Source organism: Triturus cristatus, chromosome 11 (genome assembly GCF_964204655.1).
Source record: "Triturus cristatus chromosome 11, aTriCri1.1, whole genome shotgun sequence".
Lineage (NCBI taxonomy): Eukaryota > Metazoa > Chordata > Amphibia > Caudata > Salamandridae > Triturus > Triturus cristatus.
The window spans coordinates 1,159,073,908-1,159,097,531 of NC_140594.1; the positions used below are offsets into that span (position 1 = coordinate 1,159,073,908).

The 23,624-nt window shown below is 47.1% G+C and overlaps 1 protein-coding gene across 1 annotated transcript in view; it reads left to right on the plus strand.

Annotated features, from left to right (window-relative positions):
* Positions 1-292: 292 nt before the first annotated feature.
* Positions 293-23,624, plus strand: part of LOC146788634 (putative cation-transporting ATPase 13A4) — a 330,096-nt gene continuing 306,764 nt past the window's right edge. The window contains exon 1 of the mRNA XM_085635820.1: positions 293-649. Coding sequence (XP_085491946.1) covers positions 590-649 — 60 coding nt within the window. The 5' untranslated portion in view covers positions 293-589. The remainder of the gene's footprint in view (positions 650-23,624) is intronic.

Below are 23,624 nucleotides of genomic sequence, written 5' to 3' on the forward strand. Positions count from 1 at the left end.
AACATTGGCCGTAAACACATTTAGCGTTTGAACCAGTGGAACTGTGCACTGGCACTGCCCTGGCCCAAGAGGGCGCACGAGAGCTGAAATTGGACCATAAATTCAAAGCTGATCCCGATAGGGGCCCCCAAAATACGTTTGGCCAGGGCCCCCTAAATATTGCAGCTGTCCCTAAGGGGGATTCCTGACACGGATGAGTTTCCCTTCCGGGTGGATCACGCGTCTGTGCGTGCAGCCAGCCCCCGCCGAGGCCCCTCAATGCAGCATTGTGAGAGGTGCGACCCCCCGCCGCGTTGACGAGATCTGGCATCAGCAATAAACCTTTCTGAGACGATCACTCCCGGCGCAGCCCCTGCGATCCCTCTGCGCCGTGCTGCCCTCTGCAGGGTCAGCCTCTCCGATGCGCCCCAGTGAGCAGGCAGGGTAAGGTGAGAACAAATATGTCCGCGATTGGATTAAGGAGCCAGGCCCCTGGCCCTGGCACACCCAGGTGCAGCCTCGGCTGTGCCAGTGTGAGGTGGCCCGTGGGGAGCGGCCGATCGCATCCACCCTCCAGTGCGCTCCGCGGATCCCCCTGAAGGCCGCCGTGATGGGCACCCGCCAGGAAGGGCACCGAGCCGTCCTCAACCCCGGGGCCGACGTGGAGATGGTACGTCTGGGCGCTTTCCAACCCTCTGTGTACATCTGGGCGCTTTCTAACTCTCTGTGTACGTCTGGGCGCTTTCTAACCCTCTGTGTACGTCTGAGCGCTTTCTAACCCTCTGTTTAGGTCTTGGAGATAGATGGTACGTCTGGGCGCTTTCTAACCTCTGGGTAGACGTGGAGATGGTACTTTTGGGCGCTTTCTAACCTCTGCGTAGACCGTGGAGATGGTACGTCTGGGCGCTTTCTAACCCTCTGTGTACGTCTGAGCGCTTTCTAACCCTCTGTTTAGGTCTTGGAGATAGATGGTACGTCTGGGCGCTTTCTAACCTCTGCGTAGACCGTGGAGATGGTACGTCTGGGCGCTTTCTAACCCTCTGTGTACGTCTGAGCGCTTTCTAACCCTCTGTTTAGGTCTTGGAGATAGATGGTACGTCTGGGCGCTTTCTAACCTCTGCATAGACCGTGGAGATGGTACTTCTGGGCGCTTTCTAACCTCTGTGTAGGCCGTGGAGATTGAACGTCTAGGCGCTTTCTAACCCTCTGTGTACAATCTGGGCGCTTTCTAACCTCTGCGTAGACCGTGGAGATGGTACTTCTAGGCGCTTTCTAACCTCTGCGTAGACCGTGGAGATGGTACTTCTGGGCGCTTTCTAACCTCTGGGTAGACCGTGAAGATGGTACTACTGGGCGCTTTCTAACCTCTGTGAAGGCCGTGGAACCTGAACGTCTAGGCGCTTTCTAACCCTCTGTGTAGGCACTTTTCTCTGCCTGATGGTTCACCGCTGTCAGCAGTGCGCGCAGTTCAGGTCCTAAACTGGAGCGCGGGGAGAACGTGCTGACTTTAAAGAATTGTAAACATGACTCGAAGGGAGTCCGGCGTGATGCAAAGAGACCAGGGCCGGCTTTAGGGCGGTGCGACCAGTGCCACTGCACCGGGTGCTGGCTTCCTGGGGGCGCCGTGTTTTAAAGTTTATTATGCTTTTGAAGCACCTGCTGCAGCGTTTCTTTCCCCTGGCAATCACCAGGCCTCACATAAATGTCAAGATAACTCGTGTGATTAATTATCTTCCCGTAGAGAGATCAGCATTTTGTATAGTTGAGGTTTTAACTTAGGTGAAGTTAGTGCAGTGGGTTAATATGCCTGCTGCAAAGAACGTGTACCAAGTAGACTACAGAGTGCGTATGATGTAAACAGATCAGCAGGTTACTGCTTTCAAAAGAGGCATCCTTTTGTTACTTGCAATTTATAACTTAAAGTCCTAATATAGGATAGTGAGCTATTAGCTTTCATCCTAGAACTGCATACACACTGCAAAGTGTACATTATTAGAACATTGATTAATGTTACAAAAAGGGTTAATTTGGCTAGAAATCGATTCTTATTATTAAAGAAAACTCTCAACTTTGCTTTTTCTTTTTCGGCTCTGAGTTTGTGCTTCTCCACACCAAGCACTCTTGAACTATACTGCCTACAGTATGGATGACATGTGACTCCTACACTTTTAGTCCTTTGGCTTATGTAACATTTCCTATACACTGATTTACACACGTATGATTGATTGTCTCTGTGTAATGTGTGTGTGATGCAAAGTGCTCGGACACCCTACACTGATATGAGTGGCGCTATATATCTAATTCAATGCATCTGAGAGAGTGTGGTTATGGTGACTTGGTCACTGTTAAAGGGTGCTAGTGAGAGAATCCGTGGTGGAGGTGGTCATTGGGGGGGGGGGGGGCGCCAACAAACATTGTCGCACAGGGCGCCACCAGCACTAAAGCCAGCCCTGAGAGAGACTGCATGTACAGGCGACTGCCCCCTGCTTGCAAACCCCGGAATCAGGGCCGTTTCTAGGAGTTTTGCTGCCCTAGGTGAGAATTGAAAAACAAGCATTGGCATAGCCAATAGGTCTCGCATTTGGGACTGTATAAGTGTTTAGCCATGCAACAGTTGCATAACTAAATACTTATAATGTCCCAAAAGCGAGACCTATTGGCTATGCCAAGCGGCCGCGAAAGTGAAAGTGATCGCGATCGCGTTCATGATCAAACATCAAAGCGGATGAGCAGCCGCAAAAGTAAAAGTAATCGCGGTAAAGCGTGGCGCGCGGCCGCGCACATGCACTGTAGCTCCAGGCTGGCCTGGTAGCACTTTTTGGAGCCCTCTCAATAAGTCTCGCCAGGCCAGCGCATGCGCTGGGTCAGGCGAGACCTAATGACGCCCCCTCCCTTTTACTACCATCACTCTCTCCCCCTGTCATCCAGGCTAGAAGAATTAATGCATTAGATATAAAAGAACTTGTATTCAACATTAATCAATAAAACACATCAAACATTAAATAACTAAATAAGCACTCTTCATGATATTTTATTTCGTTTTTAACTTTCTCTTCTAACTTCAATGGTGTTTTGGGTTCTTTCTCTTAATCCAATGGTACCTTCCTTGCCTTTATTTTAACAAAGTATTTAAGAAGATCTCTAATGTCAAGCTGGCAAGCCATGTCTTTTTCAACTGAAATTGTGGCTAGTCCTATGAGTCTCTCTTGGCTCATGGAACTGCGCAGATAGATTTGTATTAATTTGAGTTTTGAGAAACGCCTCTCTGCACTTGCCACTGATATCAGTAAAGTCAAAAGGATACGAAGAGCTATGAACAAATTAGGAAAATCATTTTCTAACTTGTTTTGGCACAGATAGTTCAGCACATATTCGGGTTTCGCATGTTTGGTATTTGATGACTTATTTCTGAAAGTTCAGAGCAGAGAGCTGCCGCGTCAATGTCCTTTAGAAAAGACGGGGTTTCTCAAGGTCTACGCTGGGTTAGAGCTGTTTCCAATGTTATACACAAATCCATGAGTTCTTTTGAAGTTTTCAACTTTAGGTCACTTATAGTTTGTACAGAAAACCAAACAATCTTTCGAGTTCATTCAACTGTGTGAATAGTTCTTTTACAGAACTTATTGCCTTGCCCAATATCAGGGCCGGACTGGCCGTAGCGGGCACCGGGCAATCCCCCGGTGCGCCGCACTGGTGGGGGCCGGTTTAGGGCCCCTGGGGGCCGATTTTGTAACCGGGCCGTTTTTGCAGCTTAGCTGCAAAATCGGCCCTGTAACAAAATCGGTCGAAAACCGGCCCTGGCAAAGAGCTCGGCGGCACCCCCAAGCCCTGGGGGGGCCGGCAGAGCACTTTGCCAGGGCCGGTTTTGGTTCCCAGTCCGGCCCTGTCCAATATTGCAAAACAGTAATTTACTCTGAACTTCTCTTTGGGGTCAGCGATGGGTTCATCTTCTGATTCGTAAGCGAGCCATTTCCTTTTCCTCCTTCTCATCTCTGGCTGAAAAAATGTCTCAATATCGATGTCTTCAGCCAGCTCTCGAGCATCAACCACAACTCGCTCAAACTCCATGTCACTCCTCATGTTTTCTAAATACTCCTCTGTATTTTTAAGCTCATTTACTGTTTTCTTAATAGTAAAGTGCTTCTTTTGCAGCACTTTACTGGTCAAATTAATTTGAAATAATATACTGTGCCATGTTACAACTGCCACAACAAACGTAAATGAAGATAGGCTGTTGAGAAGACCTTCGGATTCAACCTTAGTCATGGTACCAGAGAGCCTTTGAGAGTCGAATCATCAGTAATTTCAAACAACGCATCATACACACGCGATAACTGGTACCTGATGGGAGTTAAGGCATCGATCCTGCTTGAAAACCGAGTATCACTCAGAGGTTTTATAGTCAAAGATGGTATATGGCGTTTCAGTATATCCCATCGGCGTGGAGACGCAGCAAAGAATACATACAATCTTTGAATTACATCAAAAAAGGCTGTTGCTTCAGCGCTACATGAAGCAGCATCATTTACCACGAGGTTCAGGGTGTGGGAACTGCAGGGGACATAGAAGGCACACGGGTTAATATCCAGAATTTTCTTCTGCAGACCTTCATATTGCTCCCGTTATCCTAACCCTGACCTCGTAGGTCTCCAATTGGCAATGACAAGCTTTTGAGCTGATTTCTCAGAACATGACTCATCGATTCACCTGTGGTTTCGGTAAGTGGAACAAAGTGTTCTTTTATTTGCACGAGGCTGCTTTCTTGGAATTCTTCATCACAAGACTGAAATGCCTCTGTTCCTGAAGATTGCACGATGTCCACAAATCTGATGATCATGGTCATTTGTTCCGTGCGGCTGATATCTGGGGTGCAATCAAGAAGGATTGAAAAATACTTTGCCTTTTTAACCAATGAAATGATTTTCTCTTTGATACCGTTTGATAGCACTTGGATCAGTTCATTTTGAATAATGTTGCCTAAATAGTGAGCATGTCTTCTCCCTTATTTTGTATTCTCCTGAGACGTTCATTCATAATACGATCAAACACGGCGAGCAATTCCACAATCTAAAGAAAATTGCCGTTGCCATGAGCATGACGTTCATCACTGCTGACACGGACGGCCACGCTGTGCGCACCTGGAACTCTTACAAGAGATATTACACGCTCTAAGATCTGATGCCAGTACTTTTCTTCTTCTTTAAGCTTTTTTTATTAACACTATCTATAGTTGCGTCTTGTTTTAGACTTGTATACAGGCCCGTCCAGTTATGGAAGTTGGTAATATGTTCAACACTCTTTTCGTGTGAAGACAGAATAGCTGATACGTTATGCCAATCGCTGCATCCATTCTGAGTGAGACTTGTACTTGAACTTGAATTTCCGCCAAATATGTTGCAGCAAAAACAGAAAACCTTATCGGTGGATACTGAATACTGGAGGTATTCACGGTAAACTTCTTCTCCATTTGGGAGTTTTCTTTTATAATGTAAAGCTGAAAACTTCCTTTTTTCTCATCTAAAACATATTTTTTGCTCACTTGTTTTGGCTCCTTTTCAACCAAAAGAGTTCCTAATTTGTCTCTACTTATTGGTAAGTCTTCCCAGGAAGCAGGGTCTGAATGATCTATTTCAATGCTTTCTTCAGTTACTTTCGGGCTTTTACTTTGATCACCATCTTCTTTTTCAAGGTTTTCCTTCGCAGTATCCACTACAACGTGTTCTTCTTGCTCTCGGCTGTTAACTTCTATGTCCTTGTCTGGTAGGCCTATATCGACATATTTTTCTGAGGTTGAAGTCGATGCCCAAGCAACTTCAAGAGAACTATTTGGAGTACGTAGACGTTTTTCAATGGACCCGTCCAGTTTGGATAGTTCTATTTCTCTAGTTTTTTCCTCTCTGCCATTTTTGATCCTTTCTATTGTACCTGAAAAAATATAGGGCAATAATAATTCTGAATATTGTATATAATAATTCTGTATATTGCATTAGAAAATTGTAACAACATTATTACCGAAAAATTTAAGAAGCCAGTAACATTAATGGAAACGATATTCGTAAATCTATTTTAAGATCAATGTAATGATTTCAGCACGCTACTCCGAGACCCATAGATGATTAGTGTTGAATTAGTATAGTGAAATATGAAAGTAATTTAAGTGGTGGCTAGGTTAGTCAGTTATTTGGATTAGAAAGGATAGAAGAGGAAAAAAGGTTTGTATTGATATAGCGCTTGTTACCCCTGATCTTTTCCCAGGTCTAATTTGGCCAGAGGTGAAACACAGATTTGTTCAGTGCTCACAAACCACTACTACCACTCACTTGCCAAGGCCCATTTTCTGATGGCCAAGAAACAGGCTCTGGTAGTCCCACTCCTCAAGAAACCTTATTCGGCTCCTTAGATTCCCAGTAACTATAATCCGGTCTCCTCACTTCCCCTTCAATTCTTAAATTCTAGAAAAACTGCCCCCTATACTTTTAAAGGCTATTTCAGCTATATGTTCCCTCTCATGTCCTTGGTTATGCTTCTCACCATCTACTTTGGCTCCCTGAAATTCAGAAAACCCGGATAGGCGCACTCTCTTCCACTCCTAGCTGGCAGCCAGAAACACTGAAATACTCTCTCACCTTCCCTTAGGCGCAGCACTAACCTTCACTCCTTCTGTAAATCCTTGAAAAAGTTTCCCTCTTCAGTTTCATGAGTCTATTTTTTACTTATTTAAGCGGTCTGTTTTTCAGTTTTTCTCTGCAGCGCTAGGACACCCCTTTGGGTAATCGTGAGCATTCGTAAACCCAGAGGGTTCAACCCCAAAATCATCCACTGTCAAGAAATATGGCAGTCCCTAGCATAACGATTCATAGATGAAGCAAAATATATGGCAAGAAAGCTTGATGCCAAAATCAAGAAGGACTTTCAACTCAAATACTTACCTGGCCTATTCCCAAACTATGATGCCTAAATGGGAGAACTATTACAGAAAACCTGCACAAGAGCCACGGACGGTCAAAATCTGCACGTGCTTTCTGGAAGTGCAAACACCAGAGAAACCTCATAAAATATTGGGTCATTTCTGAAACAACAATACTGATCTCCCAATGAAAGATGCGCCGACGGCAAATGACCTTTTGCAATCCCAGCAGGGCTCCTCGGATGTAATCAGGCACAAAGGCAGGTCTAAACAGCTGAAGGTCTTCCTGCCATTACATGAACACTAAAGTTTAGAAACATTTAAGTAAGGGGCAGCATAGGATCCAAACATCTATGAGCAATGCATTCGATTAAAATGATTAATTCTGTTATCTAAGTGTCAGCTGTCCTGGATGAATGATTTTTTTTTTAGCAAGGTGTTATATAATGAGTAAGTCGTTTCAATTTGTGAAATACATATATTATAATGACTGCAGTAACACAAACTTGTAGACGCAACCCTCCAGGCATACGGCTGTAGAAAACAGAACCTAAAGCTTCCCTCAACTACCGCGCCAGATAAAAACGTGGGCTGCTGATGCCCTAAGAGGGAGGCGGTGGCGGCGTCTTTGCAAGAGGATGAGACCAATTAGTGGCCTGACTTGCACACACTCTTTGCAACATAACAGACGCACTTTCCTTTCCTCAATGTGAAAGACTTCCCCCCATCATCTATCCCCACTCACACATGAAGTCACTCAGAGACCACTTCCCCCCACACCAATGGGCATTCTCCCCTCCCCCCTTTTAACTTGGGTCCAAGCCACTGGGATGACCCCAGTTGAAACTCTTCCCTAGAACCTTTAAGCAGGCAGCAGTATACAACGACGACCATTGATGCACATCTGCAATAATGGGTAATAACCTATAGGTAATGTCGAACATCAGGCACGCCAAGCTTCGCCTCTCATGGCGCCAGCGGTACCACTTCATAATCCCGTCCGATTCCATGTGTAAAACCTGGGCTCCATCCATCCATCCGATCCTCACATTTCACCAACAGCATCTGGCATGACACATCGCAAAAAAACACCTCCGCCCACACGACAAGTAATATGGAGGATGCCATCTATTTCCAGGTCATAGGACACTAAGGAAGCCACTAACCACACCAGACCCTTTCTATTAAACTACAGTCTAAATATATTATACACAGAACCTTACCCACAGGGATAGAAATGTCTATTCTACCTGAACATTGTTATCCTATGACTCCTGAACATAATTTGACTTTCCACAGAAGCCTGGTATAATTGATGGTGTTGTGACTTGATTCCACACTGACCCCTCCATCAGCTCCTCAACCAACCCACTAGCTCAAATGCACAACCAGCAGGCCCCACGGCCACCGCTCCACCAAAACACTTCACGTAAGTCCCTGCACCAACTCCTGAAGGGCCTCTGACAAATAGCATCCTGCTTTGGGTCCATCCCAGCGGCAAATCCAATACCCCAACCTCTTCCTCCCAACTTGGTGCCCTCGGTTCAACAAACGTGAGGGTCAAAAACTCCCCCGAAAACCAACTCCCCTCATCCGGGCCACCACTCCAAACCACAGGCCACTAACACGAAGCACGCACGCCCCTCCATGTACCCTTTACAATGAGTGACACACGTTCAAATGATGGACATAGACGTGCAATGAATGAGCGACCTTCTATTGGTTCACATGTGATCCCATTGAAAGAGATGGTCTTCAAGGGAGTGAGAAAGCCTTTTGGTGAGTGAGATGGCCTTCTAGTGATTTAGATGGCCTCCCTTTAAAAGAGACAACCTTCATGTGAGTGAGATAGACCACACTTTATTAAAATAGGCTTCTATTAAAGAAGAGGACCTTCCATTGAGTGAGATGCATGTGTTGAGCAGTAGTAGTCCTTTTAAGCAATGTGACGTTCTTTAATAGGATTTTCTCCGTCTGAGTTAAACATACTCCCAGTGATTGAAATGCCTATCCCTTGAGCCCGCTTGCCAACGAGGCATGGGAAGTCAGCGAGAGACGTGACCTTCACCTTCCTCAGAATTCCTTGTAAAGAGTGAGATTCATGTGGTCTGTGCGGTGGTTTATAATGGTTTGGCTCTGTTAGGAAAATTCAGATCGAGTGCAGGTTTTACAGTTCTGCCAAGTATCATGCATTAGGCGTTAGACTAACGCATTTCAGTGTGGTGCTCGGCATCACTGAAATGCATTGTCACGCATATTTGCATGATATGATTGTTGTCACTGAAGCCTGCATACCTGTATGTAGTAGCAGGCAGTGCGCCGCCTGTGGCTGTGCACGCTGCTCCCACAGGCTTGGGACACTCTGTGGTACTTCGCAGGACTGCCAGCAGCTGAGAAATAAGGCTGCGCAGTCAGTACTACAATGTATTATACTTATTCAATTAGATTTCCCGGGTGCCGTGCTGCCTGCGCAGCTCTGAGTCACTTGACGCAGCTCCGAGACAGGCTGACATCACGTGGTGCTGCGAGGGGAGGTCACGCCTTGTCTCCTGCTAGACAGTGCGCCGTGGGGTCCACGAGTATGAAGGCCAGCAGCAGCTCAGTGGTTTGCGGGTGGCGCTGCCAGCCACAACCATTATGGTGCGCCCGGCTCTGCTCGCGTAGGTCTGAGTGTAGTGTTAGCACAGGCCGGACTTCCCGCAGACAATTCAGTATTGCTGAGGCCGATCGGGAGAGTGCGGTGTAGGGCATGGTCGGAGTGATGACCTATGACCGACCATCCGGCGTCTGGTTCGTTTGAAGCGGCTGCCAGGAGAGGACTCTGTCAAGCTGCCTGAATTCACGGGCACCGGCGGTAAACCGAAAATGATTGCCGTGGGAGGTGGCACGAGGCAGCCCTTAGTCAATGGCCGAGGCCAGACACAAGATTCAGAGCGTACCTCCCACACAATAAAGGAAGTAGTAAATGAAGTGTTGCATGGCATGTGTGACATATTTTTTACAAAAACACTCCACTGGCGAGATACGGCGAGATGCAGCGAAATGCAAAAGTGAAACCGATACATCTAACACCCAATTAACGAAGCCCTGTTGAGTCCGCCGTGAGAAAAAGAGACGCCGTGCGCGTGCACAACTCCTGTCCGGGCAGGCACGGCAAACAGGAGACAGGGAGGGAACAAACATGACTCCCATGACTCACTTGCAGCTGCCCCCCTCTCCTTGTTCCCCCTCTTCCCTCTCTTTATGTCTCACTCCTCCTCATTTAGTGAAAACCGAGACTTCAAGAAACAGGTATTACCTTCTCTTTCCTTCTTTCTTTATTTGCTCCCCTGCAAAATGGATCCAAAAAAGACAAGCATTGGCATAGCCAATAGGTCTCGCCTTTGGCTAAACACTTATAAGGTCCCAAAGGCAGGTCTATTGGCTATGCCAATGCTTGTTATCCTGGGCTATAGAGAGAAGTGATCTAAACAAAGCCTTCCATTCACCGTTACCAAGCACATCTCAAAGCAAGAACTTAAAGTAAACGTTCACCATCCCCCACTGACACTTCCATAAGGCGCGCCGCCTTCACAGCCCCTCCTATTCTGCGCGGCCCGTGAGCTCCTTTTTAATGTTTTACTGAATGAAAAACAAACCAATATGAGTTGTCTGCAGACAAAAAGATTTGAACCCAAAAATGACGATGCGCTAATGACGTGATCTCAAGTGTTTGGCTGAATAGATTATCCGGTAATTTCACGCCTGGTTGGATAGTCTGCTGATCTAGGTTATTGGCTAGGGTCCTGTAAAGAGAATGTACTGCTCTCTGCCACCTTATTTGGTGGCCTAATCAAAAGGAACTGAACAGGGTAAGTGTGTGGCTCGAGTGGACAGATCTTGACTCTGTCGCAGTTAGCACGAATAGGCCCTCGTTTGTGCCTGTCTATGCAGAAGCACAAGGGCTGAATGGGCGTGTCCTTCAAGCCCCAGGGGGAATAAACCCCATAGGACCCAGGAAATCAGAATACATACAAAGTGCTTGGTAGCCCAAGTGGGGTTCAAGATTTCTTCAGAACCATAGCATATCCTACAACCTCTCTCACTCTGCCGCCTTATGAATCCTTGCCTCAGTGCTGTCCCTATGATGTGCCCCTCACTGCTATATATGCCGTCTCGCTCTTACTGTCACCTTCTGACCTCTCTCACTCTGCCGCCTTATGAATCCTTGCCTCAGTGCTGTCCCTATGATGTGCCCCTCACTGCTATATATGCCGTCTCGCTCTTACTGTCACCTTCTGACCTCTCTCACTAAGCTCTGATTCCACCTTCATTGACACCCCCAGCCCTAACTCACGTTTTCAGAGGCGTACCTAGAGGGAAACCGACTACACGTATGCCTTATTCGAGTGGGTTGTCTGGGGGCTGCCGGCTGCCTGTGCAGGACTTGACTGTCCAGTGAATTAGGCACTATTACCAAGGACTAACCTTCAATCCTTAGCAGGTGTAAGGCTGCAGCACTTCGAGCCAAACCGAAGGACCAGCAAGTTATGTCAGTCTTCTGTCCTTTAGGAAGGTGAATAAACTCAGAACAAATTGTGACTGTGCATATGTTTTGTGAGGTTGTAGCATTAGTTGCGTGCTTCCCTTTTCTTACACAATGATTGATTTATTGAATGTTCTAGCCAGGATGGAACGAGAAAGACTGGGGAGACCCTGACAAAACTTCCAGTATGTAGGACTGTCCACCTAAGAGCCGGAGACGGTCTGCTTCCCCTCCCTGGCACTGCAGGCCTCCTCGCTAGAGGCTGAATTCCTGATGACTGGATGCCGAAGCAGACGCCTGCGCGCTCACCCCGGAGAGGGGAGATCGGCGATGCAGCACGGCTGTTGTATTTTAAAACCCACTAAGGAAAACAAAGCAACAAATAGACTGTAGACATAAAGACAGTCGGAACATCGTGGTTAGGAAGAACTTTGGTTCGATCCTTTGGGGTAGAAAGAAGGGCGCAGACTTCTTGAGTAAAGAAATGCGTTCGCTGCTTCTAGAGAAAAAGAACTATACGCTGAACGCTGTCATGGGCAGTCTGTCCAAACCACACCCAGTCACTTCAAAGATGCATCAGCCGTCAAGGGTACTGCGCCTACTGCACTGGAAACCTATGATCTGCGCAGACACAGATTTGTGGCATTGAAAAAACAAGCCCCGCGGCCGCGAAAGTTAGCTGAGAGCAGGGACGCGCAGCGTTTACCTTGCGGGAGCGAGCGCGATAAATGCTTGCCCGCAAGGGTATTGCCAAACGTGCATGCATTGCCATTGAAAGCAATGCAACGCGTGCACGTTTTTGCCTGCAAAGCTGAATCGATTTCAAGAGGTCTCCTTCCTAAGCAGCGCATACACGCTGCGTAGGCGAGACCTAAAAAACACTTGCTGGAAACTTCGTTTTGTTCTGACATTTTCAATTTCTAAGTGCAGCCTCAGGGTGGAGAGAAATAAAACATTCAAAATATGAAAATTACCTAACTAACCAACTAAAGCAAGACAGAGTGGTTGCAAGGTGGCCAGATTGATTTATTCACACCCAAACACAGCGCAACTTTACAGTGTTTGCCAGTGAAGCGCTCCTTTTGTTTTCTCTTCTCTCTTTGAACAACATTGTTTCTCCTGGGTGAGAAACTGCACTATTTCTGGAGGTAAAGAAATACTTGCTTGATGGGTGAATTGGAAATCAAAATGTGTACAGCGGCTGTGTGTTCAGGGATGCGGTCTTTTTAAACCATACTGCTTACGTTTTGTAATGATATAAGCAATGGGCATTGAAACGGGTCCCTTCTGGGCCCTGTAGTCATGGCCTTAACTTTTCAGGCAAAAGCACTCACTAATATTTGAATAATGAGTGTAAAAAGAAAAAGGTAACCATGTTGTTCCTGCTTACGTTTCACGTTTCTTAATCTTGCATTCTCTATGCGTGTTTGCTTTTTCTAGGATGTTGTTACTTTTTTTTTTAGGGAGCATATTGCTCCTAATTAGTGTGTAATTTGAATTGAGTCGCATCCAGGTGTTTATAGCGGGTCAGTGCAGTGCAAGTTTCTCTCAGGGAGGCAGTATGGTGTTCAGTGGGGGAGAGGATGTGGCAGCATGATCAGAGCTGCTGAATTTGGAACTGGGGAACCAGGTTCAGCCTTCATGACCAGTCCACCAGACCCTTCCCCCTGAGGGCGCACATTCCCATGCTAGACCTGAGAAGGCCCAGCAAGATCTTAAAAGCCCTGGTGCCTTAGCACCAGCAGGTGGACCCTAGCAGTGGCAGGTGTGGGTTAACCTTGAAGGCCTGTCCACCACAATCCATACTGAAGTTCACCTCCAGTCTTGCGGGCAGGCCTACGAAGCAGCACAGCCAAGAGTGATAGTAACTCTGTCACTGAGGTCACAGGACACTTGAGCAGAGTGGCTATAGGGAAGTGCGACCGCACCAGGCGCTGACCAGCTGCGACCTGTGCAGGTAACAGCGGTGGGGCAGAGGGGCCGGGTAATGGGGGGATTTCGAGGCACAATGTCAATGAAAAATTAAATAAATCATTATTTTTCCCTCAGCATTGTCCCTCGAAATCCCCCCTTACCTGGCCCCACCGCTGTTACATGCACAGACCTGCGGCTTGTGCTGACTTCAGGTGGGGGCATCGTGTTTACAAGTATAATATGGTTTTAAAAGCACTTGCTGCCTCCTTCCTGGCCTCCAACAATTTTCAGCAACAATAAAAATGTCATGATAACTGTAAGACCTGGGATCACCGGGCCCTAAGGGGGTAACGTGACTCGAGCGGTTGGGCACCCGAAGGCTTAAGTGTAAAGCGACCATACAACACACACATCCCCTGAAGCAGGAAACGCACACAATAATGGACGCCACACAGTAGGTTCAATGAAAATCAGTCAAGTTTATCTACGCAAGTTAGATGCAAACGCAGTTCATTAGATTGTGATGGGCATTACTTGAATACATTAGCGTCAGATTCACCAGCAATTCATTATGGTGCAATAGGCAGTACCTGAATACATTAGCGTCAGATTCACCAGCACTTCATTATGATGCAATAGGCAATACCTGAATACCTTAGCGTCTGATTCAAGAGCACTTCCTCATAGTTCCATTGGCAATACCTGGCGAACCTGGGGGAGCGGTAAACACAGCAGTTAACCAGAGCGCTGCACCCCTCCCACCACTAGCGTTTCACAATCTGCCGTGGGCACCTCGCGTGGTATCTAGCAACTATCAGCGCTTCTAAATAGGATTGGAAAACGTAGCGCCACACCTGAGAAACTAATAGCGCTTCAGGGCAGGACTTGCGAACATACCGCTGCTCATGACAATACTAGCGCTTCAGAGCAGAACTTGAGGACACAGCGCTACTCGTAATGAACAGGCGATAAGTACTTCAGAGCAGGACTTGAGAACACAGCGCTACTCGTAATAAACAGGCATTAAGCACTTCAGAGCAGGACTTGAGAACACAGCGCTACTCGTGATAAACAGGCATTAAGCACTTCAGAGCAGGACTTGAGAACACAGCGCTACTCGTGATAAACAGGCATTAAGCACTTCAGAGCAGGACTTGAGAACACAGCGCTACTCGTGATAAACAGGCATTAAGCACTTCAGAGCAGGACTTGAGAACACAGCGCTACTCGTGATAAACAGGCATTAAGCAAACGGTCCCCTTCTCCAGGGTGGGTCTCTTCCCTGGATGTGAGGAGTACGCGGCAGTCTAGAAGCAAGGGGACAATCCCACGGAGGGGAATCAGAGTCTTGGCTGGGCACCAGGGAGCGGCCGCCAGTCGGTGCGGTGCGGCTCCCGATCGTCAGGGGGCGCACCGGGTCCTCCACAAGCCTCCCGGGGGACAGGGGGTGAGTCCCAGGCCTCAGCACCGCCACGCTACCTCCCAACCCCGGGGGTTACCTTGCTTTCGACGTCCTCTGTTGCGGGTAGACGCTCTGGGGCTCCCGGTCGGGCCAGACGTGGCCGGGGAGCTCCGCGAGTTCTCCTGGGGATCTTCAGGGGCCCGCGCCCGCGGCCGCCAATGGCAGTGTGGCCTGCGGGGGCGCAGCCCAGCATTCGAGCGCTCAGCGGCGGGGGCGGCGACGCGCAGTCCGCCCTCGTCATGTGGGGACAGAAGACGGCTTCACGGCCTTCCCAGGCCTTCCACGACTTCGGCAATAGCTGCGACGGCAGCGGCGGGGCCCCGGGCTTCTCCGCGGGCCCCGGTTCGATGGGGGGCAGGCTTCTGGGCCCTGGGCCACGGCGGTGAGTGCGCCTCTGGTCCCCGCGCCGGGGGGGGGTACAAATTAAGAGGGGACGGCGGTGAGCTCAGCTGGCTCGGGGGATCCCAGGCAAGGTCGGGGAGCGCAGGGGTCACAGCGCTAGTACCTGGTTGATCCCCCAGCAGTCCAGCAGTCAGTTTCAGCATGAAGTCTCAGCATTCAGTTTCAGCATTAAGTTTCAGCATGAGGTCTCAGCATTCAGTTTCAGCATTAAGTTTCAGCATGAAGTCTCAGCATTCAGTTTCAGCATTAAGCTTCAGCATGAAGTCTCAGCATTCAGTTTCAGCATTAAGTTTCAGCTTTCAGTTTCAGCGTTCTTATTGGCGCAGATGGCTCTGGCGCCCTTAGGGGTTCTGTTCCTTGGGGGGGGGGGTTGAGTTGGTGACTAGTTCCCTCCTAGTCAAGCTTGGCAGATGGCCCCAGGGTTCCCCTACCGCTGGGCTAGATCAGTGGGCTGTACAGGATCCCTCACTCACTTGAAAGGCAGCACCTAAGCCCTGTCACTTCCAGAGGCATAAGTCCCTCACTAGGCCCTACTGCCTAAAACTCCTGCGTGGGTTCCCCTGGTCTGCTTTACTCCAACCGACCAACTGACTAGAAAATGTTCCCTCCCTCTGTTAAGTAGCCCTAGGTCAGGTGACCACTCTCTAAGGCGGCAAAAGTAAAAACCCCACCTCCCTTCTAGAAGGTTCCAGCACATTCCAGGAGCTTCCCCATTCTACCTATGGGACAAAAAAGGAGGGCTGGTGTCGCAACATTGTTGTGGGGTTCCAGCCAGCTCCTGGCAGCTAGGGTGCTACTAGAAAGGCCACTCTGCAGTAGCAGGGGCCTGTGGCAGCCATCTTGGGAGAAGGGAGCACCTGCACCTTAACACTGATTGGCAATGAAAAGGCGCCCGGAGACCTAAGTCCAACATAAAAATCAGGGTGGAAAAAATGAGGCACGGTCAAAAATACAGGGGGAGACCACCCTAGGGCTGACAGGTCTAACAATAACTCCAGTGATTAATGTTCTTAGTAGAGAGAGATGGTGTTTTGTCTAGTGGACGTTTTGACTCATGGAAAGGAAGCGCGGAGGGTTAATGTGCCTGCTGCAAAGAACATGCACCATGCAGATCACAAAGTGCACATAATATAAATAGGTCAGTGGGTTACTGCTGTCAGAGAGACCCTATTGTTACTTGCAGTTAATAAGTTACAATCCTAACATAGAACAGTGAGCTATTAACTGTCATGTAAGAGCTGCATGCAAACTGCAAGGTATTAGATTACAGCGTTATGGGTTTTTTCCCCAGTCTTTGACTATCCTAATGATGAAAAAAGGGTTAATTTGTCTTATGTAACATTTCCTATACAGTGATTTACACACGTATGATTGATTGTCTCTGTGTAATATGTGTGGTGTAAAGTGCTCTGAAACCCTACACTGGTATTAGTGGTGTTGTGCATTTTCTGCTAACAGTCTCTGCAAAGATTTCTCCTTATTAGTACCAGTGCAACATACAACTGCAGCCGTGAGAGAGGTGACCAGTCAACCTTTGCAAAGGGGCCTCCACTTCACAGCAGCACAAGTCACATTTTTTAGTAACTTTTGATGTGTTTGAGCTATGAACAATTTATTACATAAAATCGTTAGATGATGCAGTAGATGATGTATTATGTGGCAAATATGGCAGAGCCATAATTATGTGGAAAACATTTGCAAACTATGATATTTTGCCATTCATGTTTGAACTGCTTTTGTGGAAAAAGAGAGGAGAAGTGCTGATGACAGAAACTCCATGGCTGGGAGACAAATGGCATGCGAGTCCACTTTTAAGGATATTTGGGACATTCTGTGATTGGAAATTATGGTATCTTGGTGTTAGTGCTGTTCATGTCATCCACTGCTTCTCCAGTGGAACACTGTGGAGATGATGTAATGTGGAATGTTCATCTATGAAAGCCACAGCTGGAGAAGGGCTGAGCGCCTTGCTGGCTGCTCCTGGCGGGGCTGATTCTCTCCTGAATACTCCTGAACCAATATCCTGAAACCAACTTCAATAAATCTACTTCAAACTTCATTCTGGATGTGGACTTGATTACTACATTTTATTGGCGACGACTTAAAAAAGAACCTGCAATCTCTACCTCTCAAGTTCAAGTGGAAGTGTCTGGGAACCTCTAGCAATCTTCTTCTGTACCTGTTTGCGTACTACCATCAAACTGCCACGTCAGCCCCACCAGTGACCCCTACATCGGTCGCCCGCATCAGCTTTTTAGTCGGTTCCCGTGCTGTGCCCTCAGTGAGGGTAAGCCTGGCACTCTACATCACCTTGGTCGTGAGCTGTGCCTTCGTGAGCGTAAGCCAACCATTCATCAACATGTATTCCTGAGTCTAAGGTTCTGCGAGGATTCATCAAAAGAAACTACGCGTGTTTTAAAAGACTCTTGAAACAAGACATCTTCAAAGGAAACCTGCAAAAATGTAAGAAGACACCTCCAGCCTGCTTGTACTTCTTGTCTTTTCCAGTTTCTGTGACAGCTTGTGTGACCCTCAGCACTCCACCATTGTTCATCACATCGTGGCCTCATCAACAAGGATTGCGCCTTCAAATAAAGTAAGCCACTTCATCTTTGCTGTTCTAGATGGTAACTCTGATTTTGTCGACGCTGTGCACATCGTGTCTCTCATAAACACTTTATCATCATTGTAAACTGCAAAGTGTGTTTTGATTACCTCTAACAAACACAAAGGGATCAATCATCATTTCGATATGGTGTGGGCGTTCGAAGGAACTATTGTGCACATTGTGTCCAATCTACACATTGTGATCCTAATCCTGGCGAGGAGTGTTTGGTAGTGTTTGCTTGGCAAGTCTTGCTACATTGGAGGCAACTTCGTAAGGATATTGACATGATGTCTGCGCATTGGACGTTTGACGTGAGACATGTTGTATTTTATTGTTTGGTGTTCTTTTTGAGCCTTTTCGCCGACAGTGCCAGTTGATCCGTTTTGTTCTCTTTTAAAAACGGAGGCACGAGTCATAAATAGCACGTGCACACCTACCTTCGTCTTTCTCCCTGCCACGGATTTTCTGTGACGACATTCTTCTTTGCGCCACAGCCTGCTTCTATGCAACGTTGGAGAGCACGCTTTTACCGCAAGCCACCTGGCGCGGTACTGACAGCGTGCCACCATCTTTGTTTTTCTTCAGTGCGCAGCTGCTGGACCTTCGCTGTGACATTCATCGGACGTTTTGTGAGCATGACACGTGTTGACCCTAGACCTGCTTAAAGTTGTAACTGACACAGAAGAAGACCGGGTACGTCGATGTTTCAAAGTGGACTTCTTTTCTGTTGATCGAAGGAATGGTTACAAAACCACGGAGAAAACTCGTCGTGTCGTGGGTACTTTGCCTGAATGTCACTGCAGGGTACATGCTTCTAAATTGTTTTATTCAGGCTGCCACAGATGTTTTAGTTTAAGGGAAAATGTATTTACTGCCAAACTACAAGTCTAGCGTGTAAGGTAACATTCTTGTGTTGAGACCATGTTTTCGTGCAATATGGTAATTAATGTATTGACTGTGTTATGTTTTTTTTTACAGCTCTCAGCCAAATGTAGTATTACGCTGCATGCAATTCCTTTGATATTTACAGGCAATCTCCTGCTAATCTATGGTGACACGCACACCGCATCGCATTCACATAGACTCTTGGGTCGTGGTGTTGGAGTTTGTTACACACATATGTTGTTTTAAAAAAAAAAAATTTGGTGAGGTACTCACATTTTTTTTGCCGCATTATTGTTAATGGTATAGTCTATGCAAGACATGAGTGCCTAATTGTGCAGTGCTCTCACTTATGTTCAAATGGGTATTAGTCCCATTTTAGTGGTTTGTGTCTTCACTTTTTCAACCTCTGCACACGTGTTTCTAATGAGTACAAGTCCCTTGTTATCTCTTATGGGTATAAGGCCCCTGTGTTTGTAGGGGATGTTAGTCCCTCTCATCTCGTTCTTATGGGTACAAGTCTCATGTATTTGTAGGGGGTGTTAGTCCCACTTATCTTGTTCTTATGGGTACAAGTCCCATGTGTTTGTAGTGGGTGTTAGTCCCACATACCTTGTTCTAATGAGTTTAGTCCCATGTTTTTGTAGTGGATGTCAGACCCATCTGCTTAGTTTTAATGGATATGAGTTCCATGTGTTTGTAGTGGGTGCTAGTCCCATCTACATGGTTCTTATGGGTTCATGTCCCATGTTCTTGTAGTGGGTGGGTCACCCATCTACGTCGTTCTAATGAATATTTTATGTTTATCTATGCTTCTTGTGACGTAGTCTGCACAGAGTCTCAAAATGTCTGTTATTGCTGTTCCTGCAGCGTCCCAAATAGTCTGTTCATGCTGTTCCTACAGCCTGTCTCAACGCTGCCTACGTTGTACAGATGTTCCTACGATACAACAAATGTCTACAGAGCCTCAAGTCAACACTAGGATTGGGGATACCCTCTTACCAACGTTCATTTATTTGGTCCATTTTGTCCTCTCATACTACAGGTATAGAGGCCCTACACTTGTCATGCACAAAAGTCATTTTGTCTGCTGTGGATGACGGAGAGTTCTGGATTTAGCACAGAGTCTCAGGACAAGCTACTGTTTTAAGAGTTTCCCCTCATTTTGGTTGGCTGTCTGTTGTTGGGTGGCAGCGCTTGTTAAGGGCATTACTACTGCAGTACTACGATGGGCAATGTTATGTGAGAGTTATCATTGTTTTTTTGGTCATTTATTTTTTGACCTGATGTTTGCAGTGTCCACCGCCGCTTTCAAATTTGAAGTTGTTGGGACACGAACCCGCGACGGCGCGTGGTGTCTCACCTGCATTGTGATGATGTGCTGTTGCCTCGAGACTCCTCCGGTCATGGTGCTCTCATGGTCGCAGTGTTTCATTGGCATTTCGTATCCACAGACGTGCCGGGAGCCATGCCGGGTTATGTCTGCTTTTTCCAGCCTGCTTTGCCAACCAAGTTTTGTTTATTCAATAAAATTCTAGTGAAACTCAATGTCATCTGGGGACAACGCAAGGAGTACGTCCTCATCGCTTCATTTTTGCGTACTCCACAAGTGTGTAGCCGACACCGTGCTTTCCCCTTTCATTCGTCACATGTACCTATTAACGTACGTATGCTGTTAATGTCCATCTACAAACTGTACTTTTCATCGGAATTCAAGGGATTCCTCGGGCGAGATCCTACCTGTGTAATTTCGGACTTCACACGCTGCAGTTTCGTATGTCACATATTCATTTTGAATTTCATCTTTTTCTGCAGTTTTAACAGTTTATCCATCACTAATGACATTTCTCCATCTGATGTGCCATTGCCATTTTTTTTGGCTTTACAGGGTCTACATGTTACTATTCATGACTGTTTTTTTACAGGTTTGATATCTGGGAGCGCAATTTGGGGTGTGCTCCGTTCACACTACTCGGTTGAGGGATCGCTCACCACCCTGGTTAAGCCTGTTTTATACATTGTGTTGTGTAGGTCTTGAATCACTTCCCTATTACAGATCTAGTTTGATGGGGATATGTTGAACCTGTTCAGAGACGTATGCTAAGTTCTCAGTTTTTTTTTGTAGCTCTATTAACAGTACACTAGTGCTACGGAGCTGTTTTCTCTGCACTGTGGTATAATGCCATCTAGTGACAGGTTGGGAAAATGAATGGAATTTATTCCTACTACTTGTCTGCTTTTATACATGGTGTTCAATGTTGACAAGTCTGTATCTGTTAGCTCCATGTTCAGTGCCTCATTGTTCTGTTTTGATTTGCCAATTTTGAAGGTCTACATTTTTTTTTACAGTTTAAAGAGTTTTGTTCCATTTACATATTACTGTTTCACCCTATTCTTCAATGCACGATGTCTTTTGACCTGAGGTGTGTCTTTTGGGTTTCGCTGTTCTCATGTGCATACACATTGACCGCCAATCGAGGTGCAACCTCTTACGTTGTCATTCTACATAGGGTGTCATGAGGATTTTTGTCAGCATGGGGGTACACAATGTTTACCTTCTTACGAGGTGCCTTTACTCCTTGTTTTATTATCTTACCTCACTAGTGCACAACGTTTCTTTCCCCACAGGAGGGGTGTTTTTTTTGCGTTGTTTTGCCCTCACTCACTCACTCATGCACTAATGACCTCTCCGCGACGTGTGTTTTGGATTTATTTTCCACTTTAAAGTGTATATCAATTGACCTCCAGTCGAGGTGCGTCCGTACATGGACATCACATTACATGTCTTATGCCTTCACTGCAGTGCACGTTTTACCTTTCCTAAGGTGTCTAGTGTTGGTCATGTTTTTTTTAACAATGCACAATATTCAGATCTCCTCTCGAGGTCATTCCTGCACACGCTTAGTTTTACCCTTACTGGGTGCATAGTATGAGTTTTTCTTGTCCTTTTTCTGGCGTGCAGGGTTTCAGTTCACTGGGTGTTAGGTGTATTCTCTACGTATTGCTTCTTGTTTTAGGAGACTGTTTCACCCAGTGCTGTTAATATTTGATTATCTTAATATTTTTCTATTACAGGGAAACATGAGTAATCTTTTGTATTTCTCTTTTGGGAAATAGGTTATGTTTATCTGTTTCTTTAAAATTTGTTTTGTTGCTTTCTTTCTCTCTACCTCTACTTTGTTTTCCCTAGTACTCTCCTCTCTATTTCGTTCTTCTTGCTTCTACACCTGATTCCATATTTCTCTTTTCTGTTTTCTTTTTGGAAGAAAGGAGGATATGTGGTATCTTGGTGTTAGTGCTGTTCGTGTCATGGAACACTGTGGAGATGATGCAATGTGGGATGTTCATCTATGAAACCCACAGTTGGAGAAGGGCTGAGCGCCTGGCGCCGGCTGCTCCTGGTGGGGCTGATTCTCTCCTGAATACTCCTGAACCAATATCCTGAAACCAACTTCAATAAATCTACTTCAAACGTCATTCTGGATGTGGACTTGATTACTACAGAAATGTATCTCACTTTGTGAATATATTTTAATGTCAATAACTCATATTAAACCTTAAATAAACATGTGTATCCATTGGTTGAATTAAATAACGTAATAATCTGTAACCGGTCAGTGAAATAGGAAACAAATACAAAGAATTGGGAGATTTTGCTCTTTCTGCCACAGCTCTGGCTCCGCCCACTGACCCAATCCACGGGTTACTCCCGCCCTCTGACTCCGCCCTCTGACTCCGCCCACTGACCCAATCCACGGGTTACTCCTGCCCTCTGACTCCGCCCACTAACCCAATCCACGGGTTACTCCCGCCCTCTGACTCTGCCCACTGACCCAATCCACGGGTTATTCCCGCCTTCTGGCTCCGCCCACTGACCCAATCCACGAGTTATTCCCGCCCTCTGGCTCCGCCCACTGACCCAATCCACTGGTTATTCCCACCCTCTGATTCTCCGCCCACAGTGCCCCTACTGTTTCCCCCCCACTTCGACCACTGCTTGAAGCACATTTATCATTCAACTCTTGACATAAGTGGACAGAACTTTTCTTGATAATAGAGAGTTTCATCCCCAAGGAATGTTTCGGAACATGGATGGAAACTTGAATCCTGTCTCCACTAAGGTGTTTTTGGGAACCTGTGCACTAAATCGTGCATTTTAAGCAAGGGAAAGGAGGGGCCAAATTTACCAAGTTTTCATGCAAAGCTGCGACCAACCAAAGTCACTGTGATGCGCTGCATGAAAGACAGGGGGCATAAGAGAGCCACGTCTACTGAGATGTAGTGCAGGATTCCCCGCCCCCTGCACTGGCACACTTACCTCCCGCCCCCTGCACTGGCACACTTACCTCCCGCCCCCTGTACTGGTGCACTTACCTCCCGCCCCCTACACTGGCACACTTACCTCCTGCCCCCTGCACTGGCACACTTTATGTCCTGCCCCCTGCACTGGCACACTTTATCTCCCGCCCCCTGCACTTGCACACTTACCTCCTGCCCCCTGACCTGGCACACTTACCTCCTTCCCCCTGCACTGGCACACTTACCTCCCGTACCCTGAACTAGTGCACTTATCTGTTGCCCCCTGCACTGGCACACTTACCTCCCACCCTCAGCACTAGCACATTTACATCCCGCCACCTGCACTGGTGCACTTACCTCCCACCCCCTGCACTGGCACATTTACCTCCCGCCCCCTGCACTGGCGCATTTACCTCCCGCCCCCTGGACTGGTGCACTTTACCTCCCGCCCCCTGCACTGGTGCACTTACCTCCCGCCCCCTGCACTGGCACACTTACCTCCCGCCCCCTGCACTGGCACATTTACCTCCCGCCCCCTGCACTGGTGCACTTTACCTCCCGCCCCTGCACATGCGCACTTTCCTATCCCCCCTCTGCACTGGCGCACTTTTTGCTTCCTTGCACTAACGTGCACACCCTTGCACCT